The sequence below is a fragment of the Ornithorhynchus anatinus genome, chromosome 2 (assembly GCF_004115215.2).
Source record: "Ornithorhynchus anatinus isolate Pmale09 chromosome 2, mOrnAna1.pri.v4, whole genome shotgun sequence".
Taxonomy (NCBI): Eukaryota; Metazoa; Chordata; class Mammalia; order Monotremata; family Ornithorhynchidae; genus Ornithorhynchus; species Ornithorhynchus anatinus.
The window spans coordinates 45,984,206-45,999,483 of record NC_041729.1 but is presented as its reverse complement, the minus strand read 5'-3'; the positions used below and the strand labels follow the sequence as shown (position 1 = coordinate 45,999,483).

Below are 15,278 nucleotides of genomic sequence, written 5' to 3'. Positions count from 1 at the left end.
CCAGCAGTGTTTTCAGTCAGGTGGGAGCCCAGCTTGAGCAAGCTCAACACAGAGCAAAGCCTAGAAACCAGATTCTATAAGGGCTGATCCATTTCTTTCTGCCTAGCACACAGCACTTAAAAAGCAAAATGAAAAGACATAGCCCACTTCCTGATGGGCACTAAAGTGGCATGCAACCGACTGGATTAAAGCTAGATGGAATCGTATCGATGGTTTTGCTAAAATTATCCTGTTACTCATTTTCTTGGGGGGACTATTTTCTCCCCCCAGGCTTGGACTGGAAGTGGTGTGGCCCGTTGCCTTGGCAGCAGAGTAACACATCTCTCTGCAACTCCCTGGCTAACACTTCATTGCACCTCTCGGAAGGGCTGGTGAGGAGGAAGAGAGAAAAGATGAAGGGGCCAGAGTTAGCAGGCACTTGGCTTCCCTTGCTCTGAAGTGTTGGAAAAGTCAGGAACTGAAACTGAAGACAGGGGAAGATGGAAATATTATAGGGGAAGCAACAGGGGTTCTGAGTTGGTTGTCCTGAACCGAATAGGCCCCCATGGGGAGGGAGAGAATGGCAAGTTGTGACGGTAAGTAGCTCCATTTCACTGTCCCAGCCACTGATACTGGCTCTGAATCTCTAAAGATGTTGGCAGATGAAAAAATCCATTTGAACAATCTTAGGCAAGCCCTTGATTGAGAGATTTGCCAGTCAGGAAATGTTTTTACCAACTCCATTATATTGTGTTCTCCCAAGCGCTTAGTATAGTGCCCTGTGTGCAGTAAATGCTTAATAAATATGACTGCCAGGGGTGGTGTTCTGAGATCAGGACTCTGTTTTTTCTGGGCAGTACCAGGAGATGTAATTAAGGTGACTCTGACTTGCTGCGGACCTCCAGGGAGATTTGCTATGTAGGGAACTTTGCAAGAATATGAAGCAGGGCAGCCTCAGAGTCTCCCACTCATCCAGTGTCCTGGAGTTCCTGAGATCAACTCTTTTCTTGTGGTTAAATAATTGCTTGGCAGTTCCGGAGCATTTGTGATACACAATAGTAGTTTTTATAAGCCCCATGCTTTTAAATTAAGAGAAGCAAGCATTTCCTTCTAGCCACAAGAAAAGCATTATTACTCTCCCACAGTGTGCTTGTACAGACCAGCTAGTGAGGCAGACTTAGTTTTCAGGAAATTCTTGTCCCTCAAGTTACTCCCCATGAATAAGGTAAAAAAAAGTTGTTGAAAAGATTTTTATATCCACCTAGTGTAGTGTTTTTCTGTTTGCCCACCCCTTCTCCTGATGAATAAAAGATCGGTTGGTGAAGTTTCCTTTTTCCGTGGTGGCAGTGGATAGGAAAAATAGACTGTGGGAGAAGATCGACTTCCTGTGGATCATCCATCCTTCCTGCTCTTCCTATTCCACTTCCATCTGTGTCCATCACACAAGAGTTAGGTGTGAAGAAGCAGAGCGGTCTAATAAATAGAGCTTGGATTTGGGGGTCTGGCTCCATCATTTGTCTGGTGGGTGACCTCGAACACGTCACTTTACTTTTCTGTGGCTCACTTACCTCATCTGTAAAATGGGGATTGAGACTGTGAGACCCATATGGGACAGGGTGTGTCCAACCTGATTAACTAGTGTCTATGCAAGAGCGTAGTACAATGCTTGGCACAAAGTAAGCGCTTAACAAGCACCATTATAATAATAATAGTGGAGATTAGTTCTCTGAACCTCACTTGGGATGTGGACTGTCCCAATACAGCAGAATTAGCAGACATGTTCAGATGAAGAAATTGAGGCATAGAGAAGTGAAATGACTTGCCCAAGATTACCCAGAAGAAAAGAACTTGTATCAACCCCAGCACTTAGTACAGTGTCTGGCACAAAGTAAGTGCTTAACAAATACTGTTTAAAAAACAGGGGGTTGAGGAGGGTGGTTAGTTTATGCCCAATACTTTGGCCTCAGAACTATTCTAAGGTACTCTCTACCTTCTGTCACCTTACTCTCAGAAGAGTATCTGATTCTTGTACTACAGGATTTGGCCCCTTGTGTTCCGTGTACAATCAGTCTCACATAGAACTGACACAGTCTGAAAAAAGAAGGGTCAGGTCTCACAATTATAATGTTTTTCTAAAGGGGGCACCATTATGACTATTACTGTCTCAAAGGCCTCAGGAGGGTGGTGACGCTAGTCGCCTTGAACATCATTTCATGTTGGTACATCCCAAAAAATTAAGAATCCCTTAACCATAAATAAGTCATAAAAAAATGCAAATTCCTCAGCCGTCATTTCTGCATTTAATTCATTGTGTGTGAACTCATGCCAAATAATTATTTAAAGAGTAAAGAGAACTAAGAAATTGATGTGTTACTGTCACACTGTATCTTGCCTTGGATTGTTTGTGGAGTACTACATTCTTGTATCTCGTGTCATTGATTGACCCCTGGAAAGAAGAGTAAACCTTCAGGAGTTACCACAATGGCTACTCAAACCAAAAAAGGAGTCCAAACTGGGGATCAGATGCAGTTTCTGAAAAAATTAAGGTAAGGCTGTCATTATTCAACTATTTCTGGGATCTAAAATCAAATGTTGTAGTTTCTGGGAAGAGAGGAGGCTTGCTTTCCCTTCAGAGGTATAAGTAGAAGCAAGCTCAGATATGTTCCTAGTTACTCAGTGAAAACTGAAATGGCCCTGAAATCCTTTGAGAGAATGAATGGCCTGCCAGTTTTATGGTGTCTGAATGGCCTTATTAAGTGTTGTATGGGTAAACGTGCAGCCACCAAGGTGGTAAAGTAGACCTTTATGTTTTATAGCTTGGAAAGAAGATCTCCTTCAGTCCCTGAGAAGCAAACAAGGTGGCCGAATGCTAGTGGGACATCCCAGATAGAAGATAACGGATTACTGGTTACACATGTGAACCAGACCCAGGACCTATTGGTAAAACCAAAGCTGTTATATTAAATGTCTTCAACCTAGAACCGAAAATGGAGATTTATAGGTGTGATGGTGGTATTCATTCTGGGGACTTCTCTCTTAATCTAGGGACCTAGGTCTACTCTACCCTCCCCATGTTGCAACCTTCATGTTAATAACTGTAGTATTTGTTAAGTACTTACTGTTAAGCAGATACGATCGAATGAATGAATGAAAGTGCTGTACTAGGTGTCGGGGTTGATACAAGAAAACCAGGCCAGACACAGCCCCTGTCCCACAAGGGCTCACAATCTAAGTAGGAGGGAGAATGAATAGATTATCCAACGATTATTTTACAGATCAGTCAATCAGTGGTATTTACTGAGGCTTACTATGTGCAGAGCACTGTTCTAAGTGCTTGGGAGAGTACAACAGAATTAGCAAACGTTCAGATGTGGAAACTGAGAGAAGTGAAATGACTTGCCCAAGATTACCCAGAAGCAGAGGCCGAGTCAAGATTAGAACCCAGGTCCTCTGACTCCTAGGTTTGTGCTCTTTTTTTTTTTAAAAAAAAGGTATTTGTTAAGCACTTAGTACCTGTCAAGCACTGTTTAAGGGTTGGGGTAGATACAAGGCTAATCAGGTTGTACACAGTGTATGTCCCACATGAAGCTCACAGTCTTAATCCCCACTTTAGAGATGAGGTAACTGAGGCACAGAGAGTTAAATGACTTCCCCAAAGTCGCACAGCAATCAAGTATCAGAGCAAGGATTAGAATCCAGGTCCTTCTGACTCCCAGGGCCATGTTTTACCCACTAGGCCACCCTGCTTGTTTTTGCCACTAGGCCATCCTTCTTTGTGCACGATGCTTCATGTTAATCAATAGCTGTAACTTCAATGCCATGCTGAAATTTAAACCCTTCAGTGGCCGGATTCTAAAAGGCTCATCCTTGAACTATTACAGACTGATGAGAACCTACTCGATTTCTTAAGACTTGCAGAAGAGTCCGAGACGTCCCAGTCAGTGGCTCAATCCATCGGTGCTACTTATTGAGCACTTCATTCAATAGTGTTTATTGAGCGCTTACTATGTGCAGAGCACTGTACTAAGCGCTTGGGATGAACAAGTCGGCAACAGATAGAGACAGTCCCTGCCGTTTGACGGGCTTACAGTCTAATCGGGGGAGACACTTGCTCTGTGCAGAGATTTGTACTAAGTGTGTATGTTCCAGATAAGGAAACTGAGGCCCAAAGAAATTATGTCAGTCATTCATATTTGTGTGCTTACTGTGTGCAGAGCACTTTACTAAGTGCTGGGATGAGTACAATGCAACAGTTAACAGGCACATTCCCTGCCCATTTGGCTGAGGCCACCCAGCAAGCCAAAGGCAGAGTTTGCACTTGAACCCAGGTCTTTTGACTCCAGGTTTGTGCTCACACCATTAAACCATGCATAGTGCCTTGAATTACCTCTAAAAATGGAGGAGACCTAAATCTTCATGAATATGCCCAGACATAGTGATTGACATTGCATTTTAGGAGATCCTTAAAGATTATTATAAAAGATCTCTTCCCTAAATGTGGTAAATACAAATAACATTAGTTCACAGTGGACTGTATTCTTTTTTCACCTGAAAGGAGGCCAGCTTTTGTAGATTCATAAATGGCTTCAGAAATGTGTTTGTGAACCATCTTCCCGTCCTCTCTCCTTCTAATGCATTGACCCCAGTTTCAGGTCTCCCCCTTTGTTTGAATGAAATCCCTTTTTGGTCCATGGGAGAAAGAAAGAAAAAAAACCCCAAAAAAACCCGGAATAGAGAAAGCGGGTTTCCATTTTTCATCTTTCCCCATAATTCATTTAGAATCCAAGGTGCTGTTCCTGTTTTGGGCTCTCGATTCCCTAATATTTAGCTTATTGCCTTAATTGTATCAGTCACGGGCAAGAGGTAGTAAGTTGATACCTCTGCCTTACTGCCATTCCTGGGATCTAATAAGTTGATGTACTGCTTGCTCCATCTCGAAATGCTATCATACGCCTGTCTGGTTCACGCTTGAAGATATAAAGCACAAACTCAATAGTATAGATATTGCATTTAATGGCCATTTAAAATGTCAGTCAATATTCTGCACATCCATTTTCCTCCAATGTAGCTGATCCTTTCCAAGGATCAATGGTAGAGGAGGAAATGACAACTCAGCACTGTAGGCAGACACCCTCTCCCCGTCCCCCTCTTCCCTCTCCCCAACAACCTGGCACCCCACAAGCCCTGAGAAGAAAATGAGAGGAGTGACATCTAGTGCTTATATGATGCAGTTTTCCTTGGCCCAAATTCCCAAACTGCTAAGGAAGCATGCTGGTGGGAAATGAAAACTATCAATAAGTATTAATAATGCAGCTCTGATTATGGTACTTGAACATTTTATCATTACCTTGCAGATAAATCCCTTGGGTGTGTTATAAATATCTCTTATAATAGATTTCTGTTTCCCAGAGGTAGGTGATCCCACCATTTACCAACTTCCCTTATCCTGAATCTTCATTTGGCAGAGAAGCAACCCACCTCCTCCAAGCCCCCGGATAGCCACAGCACCTACCCTGCTCTTGGGGATCATGTGCCGCCTCTTAGCCTCAGGCTACCGAAGTGTTTAAACGTTGAAAGAAACAGCAGGGCCTAGGGGAAAGAGCACAGGCCTGGAGAATCAGAGGATTCATTCATTCAATAGTATTTATTGAGCGCTTACTATGTGCAGAGCACTGTACTAAGCGCTTGGAATGTACAATTCGGCAAGAGATAGAGACAATCCCTGCCCAATGATGGGCTTACAGTCTAGGGATCTGGGGTCTAACTCATTCTCTGCCACATGCCTGCTGTGTGACTTTGAGCAAGTCACTTACCATCATTATGTCTCAGTTGCTACATCCCTAAAATGAGGATTAAGACTGTGATTTGTGCCTCAGTTTTCTCTTCTGTAAAATGGGGATTAAATACTTTGTTCCCCCCTCCCTTATAATATTAATAATGATGATAATGTTATTTTAAGCGCTTGCTGTGTGCCAAGCACTGTTCTGAGCTCTGGGGTAGATTCAAGGTAATCAGGTTGTCCCATGTGGGGCTCACAGTCTTACTCCCCATTTTACAGATGAGGTAACTGAGGCACAGAGAAGTGAAGTGACTTGACCAAGGTCACAGAGCAAACAAGTGGTGGGATAAGAACCCACGTCCTCTGACTCCCAAACCCGTGCTCTTGCCATAAGGCTACACTGCTTCTCTAGACTGTCCCTTAGACTGTGAGCCCCATGTGGGACAGGTACTGTGGCTGACCAGATTAACTTGCATCTACCTCGGCATTTACTACAGTCTTCTGAACATAGTAAACACTTAACAGGTACCATCATTATAATTATCTTTAACAAACTGTAACTGTGGTGTCTTGGCTTAGTTGTGATATGCAGACATATGTAGCAAGCATCATCCCTTGAGGCCAAACAACACAGACATAACCTTTACCAGACTAAGCAAGTTTCCCTCCAATTGTAACAGGACACCAAGCAAATCTTCCAGTGTGTGATTCTGTTTTAATAATAACTATGGTACTTGTTAAGCACTTACTGTGTGCCAAGCATTGTTCTGAATAGGGGGGTAGATACAAGGTAATCAGCTTGGACACAGTCCCTGTCCCACATGGGACTCACAGTCTTAATCCCCGTTTTAGGGATGAAGCAACTGAGACATAGTGTTGTTAAGTGACTTGCCCAAGGACACACAACAGACATGTGACAGAGCTGGGATTAGAACCCAGCTCCTTCAAACTTCCAGGACTGTGCTCTATCCACTAAGCCATACTCCTTCTCTGTTTTGAATTGTCTTAAATGCCATCATGGAGCTGGGTAGAGTGAAAGGCTTGCACACAAACCTGGGCTTCCTCCTGAGCACAAGTTTTAAAGGGAAATGTGCGTCAGGTGATGAATTTCCAAGCTGTCTCTGAAGTTAAGTACTACGCACAGGCTAACATTTTCAAATCAATAAATTAAAGTATGTGTATGTATATGTGTGTGTGAATTATATATATATATATATATATATTATATATATAGCTATGTAGGTATGTATGGGGTGGGCTGTAGAGATTATATCAAGTAGCTCCAGAGGCTTTTTGGGGACATGTATTGTTCCTCTATGAATACGCTAACCAATCAAGGAAGGAATAATGACCAATAGGAAGTGTGTCTCAGAGGAAAGAGCACGGGCTTGGAAGTCAGAGGATGTGGGTTCTAATCCCGCCTCCGCCGTTTGTCTGCTGTATGACCTTGGGCAAGTCACTTAACTGTCCCTCAATTCCTTCATCTGTAAAATGGGGATTAAAGACTGTGAGCCCCACGGAAGACAACCTCATTACCTTGTATCTACCCCAGTGCTTCGAACAGTGCTTGGCGCATAGTAAGCGCTTAACAAATACCGTCATCATCATTATTATTATTATAATTCTCCCAGTGGGTTTTCCCAAGAACTTCTCTGAGGAAGGTAAAACTGGAGACTGAGATTGGAAGTGGGTTTTTCCAAGGAGAGTGTAGCTTTTTCAAGAAGGATACATGAAGGAGGAAGAGATTTCAAATGAATTCACTGTTCTGTGTCACTGGAACCAAAGATGTAATTAGCTACTTATCGGGGAACATCTGTTCTCCAATATTTAACACAGGCTAAGCCACACCTCGATAGTCATGTGAAGGACTAGTCAATCCTATCATGGCCAGAGACTTGGTATTATACCAGACAGGCCAGTTTTCAGCTGATTTGACCAGTAGAGCACCAGACCTCCGGACAGCCTAGGTATCAAAAAGTCATGAGATACAGCAAGGCTTAGTGGATAGGACATGGGCCTGGATGTCAGAAGGACCTGGGTTTTAATTCTGGCTCTGCCACATGTCTGATGAGTGACCTTGGGCAAGTCACTTAACTCCTCTGTGTCGCAGTTATCTCATCTGTAAACTAGGGATTAAGAGTGTGAGCCCCATATGTGATAATAATAATAATAATAATAATAATGTTGGTATTTGTTAAGCGCTTACTATGTGCCGAGCACTGTTCTAAGCGCTGGGGTAGACATAGGGGAATCAGGTTGTCCCACGTGGGGCTCACAGTCTTAATCCCCATTTTACAGATGAGGGAACTGAGGCACAGAGAAGTTGTGACTTGCCCACAGTCACACAGCCGACAAGTGGCAGCGCTGGGATTCGAACTCATGAGCCCTGACTCCAAAGCCCGTGCTCTTTCCACTGAGCCACGCTGCTTCTCCAAAAAAATTAAATTAAATTAAAAAAAACTGAAACACAAAGATGTGATGGGGATTGTGTGCAACCTGATTAACTTTAATCTCCCCTAGTGCTTAGAACAGTGCTTGGCACATAGCAAGTGCTTAACGAATACCAGAATTATTATTTTCAGACATTTTATGTCTTTTTTTTTTTAATGCCACTGAGCTTCCCTCCACTACAGCTCCTGCTGCTCAGTTCCAAAGCTCAGATATGGTGCCAGATTCCACCCAGACCTGATAGGGAAATACAGAGGTTCAGAAGCAACTGGGAGGGTCAGAAACGCTCTAGGCTTGGGCTAATTCAGGTCAGATCAAGCAAAATTGTGGCTGAGACACAACATCGTGTCATTCTTCATGTTGGCATAGAGTGTGAGATCATGTGCTTCACCAGGTCTAGTTTTTTTTGAAGTGCCATCACTGACTACCCTGCTCAGCCCCCTTTGGCTGTCTCCTTCCACTGCTTCTCACAGTCCTCTTGCTTCTGCCCCCACAGAAAGTGCTGGGGAGGGATGTAAAACCCGCAACCCAGGAAGATTCGCGAGAGTGGCTCAAGACCCACAGCTTGGAATCCAAAGGGCTCAGTCTGGCCCATCTCATAAGCCAGGGTACCGTCATTCTGTACGTATACCCTTCCCTCGGTCAGATGTTCTCTCCTAGCTCAAAGTATTCCACTTAATGGGCATTGTTTCCCTTTCAGGAGTCAGGACAACAGTTTCTTGCAGCAAATAGAGTTTCCTGAAGATACCATCAGCCGTTTTGAGTCGCAGCTCTATGAGTGAGTTCTTCCCTGGCCTTGTAGACAATCAATAAGCAAGGAAAGCATCTTACTGTAGAATGGGTACATCATTAACTTTGCGTGGCTGAGAGGTTATGAGAGCAGCTTGTGTGCAGATGCCCAGCCACATCCCTGCCTCTGTGCTGGGCCTGCAGTTCTCCAGCTGGGCTCATTCAGGAATATGATGGTCGGGCTCTGCTTGCCCTTGTCTTTGAATTTGTCACATCCTACTCTTGATGCCTTGGTCCTCCTCCATCCTCTTACACCATTCCTTCTCCTCCTTCTCCAAGGCCAGAGATTTGGGAAAATGAGTTCAGCCCAACTCTGGAGACACAGAATAAGCATTAACCAACTTGCACAGATTCCATGTGCATGCTGTGTGTGCATATGTGCATGTGTATGCGTTTTTCTTCAGTCATTTGACTGCTTACTGTGTGCAAAGCATTGTACTAAGCATTTAGGAGAGTACACTATAACAATAAACAGACTCATTCCCTGCCCACAATGAACTTAGAGTCTTCCCTCCATATCCCACTGTTAGGGATATACAGGAAGTAAAATTGAAGTAAAAGAAAAATCCCATTGGCAGAAGAGTTGCTCTCCCTAATGCATTACATTTTTGTCAAAATGTTTTAAACTTTTAGAAGATGATGCAAAAGCTTCATTTTATGTGGAAATTTTATATGTGGTGAGATTGTTGCTACAGATTCTCTATTCCAGTGATTTTTTGTGGGGGGGGGTGATATTCAGTGGCATGATGTTGAAATTTATATGTTAAATCTCTGCTGAAGAGTCAGTGGAGGCAATTTGGAGGGGCGGGGTGGGGGGGCATGGGGGATGGATCAATTTCTGTGCCCTCATCAGACCTCAATTATTACTCATTCTAGGTAAGTAGCCAAGTGTCCCTAAAGGGGAAACAATAAATTCCTTCCCCTGTCTCTTTTTCCTAATGTTTGTACTTTCTTTAAATGGAGTTGTGGGTTTTTTATGATTCCTCTGATCCTGAGCTTTTCAGAGCAATTGCATCATTAATCAAACAGATTCCTCAAGGGAAAAAAGCTGTTTAAATAATTTTCAGTACAGTTATGCTCACCCTCTCCTCTCGTGTGGGGAATTAGATTGAATCTGTCAGTCTGCCTTCAAGAGAGCTAAAAGAGGGTAATGGAACGCCCATCTGAGGTGTGATTTGTGTCTTAGAGCGATTGAACTGTATCACCGGAGAATTCAGTGGCTCATGGAGGGCAGCAGAAAGGTAAGCGAACTGTAGTTTGCCCTTTCGTTGTCCCCTCTTCCACCTGCTTCTGTCCCAAGTGCGTAGTAAGATTTCTAAGCCTGGGCTCCATCCAGTAGGAGACCTTTCTTTCTCTAACCTGTTAGTTTGCTTCTCATTGTGAAAGCCCTAATCAGTGCTCAGTGGATAATAGAAGAGCAAACCCAAGATGTTATTTCCCTTCTTTTCGTAGGCTGATTTTCACTTCCTAGGTGTTTCTTCCCTCCCCACCATTTTGATTCAACATTCAGAGGCTTTTTCTCTTCCCATATGACCTTGTGACAGTTCACTGGCCAGGCCTAGGCAGTTGATACTGAAATTGGTCCCTGAGAGCAGCCCAGCAGGAGACACTGCATGATGAGGTAGCTGTGTCCCCTGTTCAGATAACAAGCCTGGCCTCGTGCATTGGAGCCTAAATTTCATTCCTATTTTGAGACCGTCCTCACTCAATCTTATTTATTGAGCACTTACTGGGTGTAGAGCACTGCACTAAGGAGTTGGGAGAGAACAATGTAAAAGAGTTGGTAGCCACATTCCCTGCCCACAACAAGCTCACTGTCTAGAGGGACTATATTTTCAGACATGTCACTGCCTACCTACGGCCAAATTTTGAATTAACAGTGGTCACAGAAGCCAAGGGAAATAATGGAAAATTGCAATCCAAAGGTAATCAAAAATTCCCTTTCATCCAAGCATGTCACCCTCCTCTCTAACCAAACTTTCCTTTTACTTTTATTGGAGAGTTGGGTTTTTGACGAGTTAGTTGCTGGGCTCCCTCAGCTATTTTGGGAGGTTTGAGTACAGCATCCTTAGCTGAAATGTGCCATACAATTTTAAAACAATCCTTGAGACCATTAAATAATAATAATAATAATTGTGGTATTTGTTAAGCATTTACTGTGTTCCAAGCACAGTACTAAGCACTGGAGTAGATCCAAGGTGATCAAGTCCTATATGGTCTCACAGTGTAATTAGAAGGGGGCAACAGGTATTGAATCCCAATTTTGGATATGAGGGAACTGAGGCACAGAGAAGCAAAGTGGCTTTCCCAAGGTCACAAAGTAGACAAGAGGTGGAGAAGGAATTAGAGCCCAGGTCCTCTGAATCCCAGGCTTTCCACTGGACCACGTTCCTTAAAAACTGAAACAAAGTTGAGTTCCAGTTTTGGTAAAAAAAAAAAAAGTTCAAGATTTATCTGTAAACAATAAAAAGTTTTTATCATTATTGGCCAAACCCAGGCTGTTTTCTAAAACCAAACCCTCCAAATATGAATCAGTCAATCAGTTGTATTTACTGAGAGCATACTGTGTGCAGAGCACTGTACTAAGCGCTTGGGAGAGAACAGTACAACAGAGTTGGTAGTCATATTTCCTGCCCACAATGAGCTTACAGTCTAGAATGGGAGATAGGCATGAGTTTGGTCACTGAAGGACCCCAGTTGACCCTTTGTTATAACATTCAATGATAGGTGATGATGACGAACTATCAGGTGTTCCTGGCGGCTTTAATAAACATCTTCATCCTTAGGTATTTGGCCTTATTAAGGGGACCAAGGTTGCCGTACTAGTCGACTCATCAGAGATTTGTTGTGGACCTCGGAAACAGGAGTTCCAAACAGACCTTTTGGTAAGTCCTGGAGAAACTAAAGGCTAAAACATTTTAATGCTTGAGAAAAAGAATGGGTTTAGTTGGAGTTGTTCTCTCCAGACTGTAAGCTAGTTGTGGGCAGAGAACATTTCTACCAACTTTGTTATATTGTTACACTATACTCCTCCAAGCAGTTAGTACAGTGCTCTGCACAAATTAAATACTCAAAAAAATCCAATGATTGAGTTAGTCTTAAAAGAAAGTACATGGTACTCTATAAGAATAAGTCACACTCAAATGTGTTGCCTACAGAACATTCATTAGTATCACTTCTTCTAGAATTCTCTTTTAATAATAGTGGAATTTGATAAGCACTTACTATGTGTCAAACACTGTCCTAAGCACTGGGGAAGGTAGAAGATAATGAGGTCAGACACAGTCTCTGTCCCACATGGGGTTCATAGTCTTAAGTAGGATGGAGAACTGGTATTCAGTCCCCATTTTACAGATGACGTAACTGAGGCACAGAAAATTTAAGTGAATTTTTCAGGGTCACACATCAGGCAAGTGGCGCAGCCAGGTTTAGAACCCAGTTCCTCTGACTCCCAGGTCTGTGCTCTTTCCACTAGGCCACACCGCTGCTTTTTTTTAGAGCCCTCAGGGCCAACTGCACCATGGGATAACATGGGAGGAAGACTTCCACAATTATTGCATAACACCCTAGTCAAGTCAACCTATCAATCCCCTTCAGCTCTTACGCATTTAATTCCTTTCTTCAACGCTTACATGTGTTCAACTGTTTATTCAGCCATTTCATCCTGACTCACTTATACTACCCCCTGTAAAAGCCATTGGATTGAAATCGCCTTAAGGGCAGGAAACCTGTGTCTTGCTGCTCTTGTACTCTCCCAAGCATTTAGTGTAATTTTTTGCACTCAGTAGGGGCTCCTTCCCCCTCAGGATCGCAACTGGAGAGTTCCCAGAACTCTACCAGTCTTGACCATGGGAGGGAGAGTCAAGCCAGAGGCATACCCATTCCATTCCTACCTTGGGCAGTGGCTCCCCTGTGGAAAGCAATCTGCTATAAGTCAAAACTCACCTGTGCTAGGCTGCAGCGGTATGGGAGAGAGTCAAGAGTGGAGACTTAAATTTACTGCGTGGAAAAAGGCAATGGTAAACCACTTCCATATTTTTACCAAGAAAACTCTATGGATACACTACCAGAATGATTGCAGGTGGAGGTGGGGCGTTCTGGGAGAGATGTGTCCATGGAGTCGCTATGGATCGGGGACGACTCGACAGCATAAGGCAAGGGACTCCTTAAATACCATTGATTGAGTTATCCACAGCCCCTGAACAGACTCAAGGCATGAAAAATTGGGGGACCCCTTGTGGGAGAAGGGTGGAGGAGGAGGAGGAGGATTGGAGAGGAGAAAAAAGAAGCTGGATTGGGGAGAAGGGAGAGAAGAAAAAAGGGAAGTGTGGAGGAAAGTGGAAAAGGGAAAGAAGAGATGCAGAGAGTGGGTATTCACATTCTGGGTCATGCTGTCGCTGCTTCTGCATCCAGCCATATGGTAAAGGCTGTGGCACCTGGCCCAGACTAGCAGAACCAGGGCTGCTATTTTTTGGGTATTGTCAGAATATGGCAGCCAGGCCATGGATTGACCCCATGGGTTTTTCAGAGTTTCTGCAGTGGGTCCGAGACCATACGCCAGTCTCGGCCCAGACCACCTGGCAGGTTCTCTGTGCTGGCCGGGGAAAAAGTGGGCCCCCTGGCTATCCCAAGTAGGGGGCAAGAGGAGCTTCCAGTCTGGCCTCAGGGCCCTGTAACTGCCACAATCTCTGCCAGGTACCAGGACAGCCCACTGCCTGCTGGAAGGGGTCAGAAAGTAAAACCAACTTCTAGCTCCCGTCTGGGTGACACGCCCCCCCGGCCCGGAAGCTGTAGGGAGATGCCCCCCCAGGTTCCCCTGGAGTTGGTGCCCCAATCGGTGCCCCTAACTTTTCCATGACCGAGGTGTTGGTGGGCACCAGGGAAGACAACATGCCCCCTCTTTAATCAAGCCCTTTCCCTAAGCATGAATGCAAGATATAGATAAAGGAACTGATTATGTTTTCATTTGAGGCCTATCATTTCACCTGACTAATTCTTGACTTACTGGACTGTAGGATGAATACTCAGCCAGGAAATACTGAGTGGAAAAGAAACCCAATATGAAATTCCAAGCAGACCCAGGCTTTCCCCTTCCCAAACCATATCCTGGCCTCCTAGGCTGCCTTTGCAGAGGTGGTCGGGTAGCACTTACCAAAGAGTGTTCTCAGTGTGGCTCAGTCAAGGACTGTAGGGGTCACTGTGCCGTTACCAGTATCTTCGTGGAACCAGAGAAATAGCCATTTCCCCTTGTCAATATTATAGTTCAGTCTCCTCCACAAATGCTTTGCCAGCTTTCTTTCCTCTCTTATAACGAAAGGACTCGAGATACCATAAATGACAACTCACCATAGGCAAGTGATTCTTTCCAGGACAATGTAGAGATGAGATAAAATTCACCTTTCTAAGCCTGTTCCAGGGCAGATTCATTTTTTCTATCTGGTCTTTTTTTTTTCTTTACATCCCAGCTAGGGTTAGTGGTTAATTCACTGAAGTCACTTCCTTTTGTAGTGTCTTATAGATGAGCAGCTGAGACACAAGAAGCAGCTGTACTTTCTGTCTTTTGGGACTGAGCTCTCCGCACTCTGGACCGATCCCGTTGAGGTCAATTTACCTGCGTAAGTGTTGCCTTTGCCTTTTAAATGTCCACAGGATGTGCCTTAGGGAAGAGTACTTTGGTCTGGACAATGACCACCATGACACACATGGAGAATTAATCACTCTCACACTCAATAAGCACCATTACTCTCCTACTACTAAGACAGCTGTAACCTCTCTGTGTCTGAGGTTCATCATGTAAAAAATAATAATTTTTTAGTTTCTACTCCTGATGGACTTGGTGAATGTCCAAAATCTCATTTTCTTCTTCGTCATCAACAATACTTGTTGAACATGTATCATGAGAAGCAGTGTGGCCTATTGGAAAAAGCACGAGTCTGGGAATCAGAGGACCTGGGTTCTAATTCCGGCTCTGCCACTTACCTGCTGTGTGACCGTGGGAAAGTCACTTAACTTCTCTGAGCCTCAGTTCCCTTACCTGCAGAAGGGGGATTCAGTACCTGTTCTCCTTCCTAGTTAGACTGTGAGTTCCATATGGACCCTGATTATCTTGTATTAAAACAAGGCAAAGACTGAATCCAGTAGCTGGCTGGACTTCCCCGACTAAGCCCTTGCTTCCCAAACTCCCTCTTCCTTCTACATCACCTATGCACTTGACTAGATACCCTTTAAGCACTTGATATTCACTTCACCCTCAGCCCCACAGCACTTATGTCTTGTCTTATGC

At 44.0% G+C, this 15,278-nt stretch overlaps 1 protein-coding gene across 1 annotated transcript in view; it reads left to right on the top strand.

Moving 5' to 3' along the window:
* The first annotated feature begins 218 nt into the window (after window positions 1-218).
* Window positions 219-15,278, top strand: part of VWA3A (von Willebrand factor A domain containing 3A) — a 53,316-nt gene continuing 38,256 nt past the window's right edge. Inside the window, exons 1-8 of the mRNA XM_029058706.2 lie at window positions 219-575; window positions 2,434-2,525; window positions 2,796-2,919; window positions 8,703-8,827; window positions 8,907-8,984; window positions 10,182-10,236; window positions 11,782-11,880; window positions 14,504-14,610. Of these exons, the coding sequence (XP_028914539.1) occupies window positions 2,461-2,525; window positions 2,796-2,919; window positions 8,703-8,827; window positions 8,907-8,984; window positions 10,182-10,236; window positions 11,782-11,880; window positions 14,504-14,610 (653 nt within the window). The 5' untranslated portion in view covers window positions 219-575; window positions 2,434-2,460. The remainder of the gene's footprint in view (window positions 576-2,433; window positions 2,526-2,795; window positions 2,920-8,702; window positions 8,828-8,906; window positions 8,985-10,181; window positions 10,237-11,781; window positions 11,881-14,503; window positions 14,611-15,278) is intronic.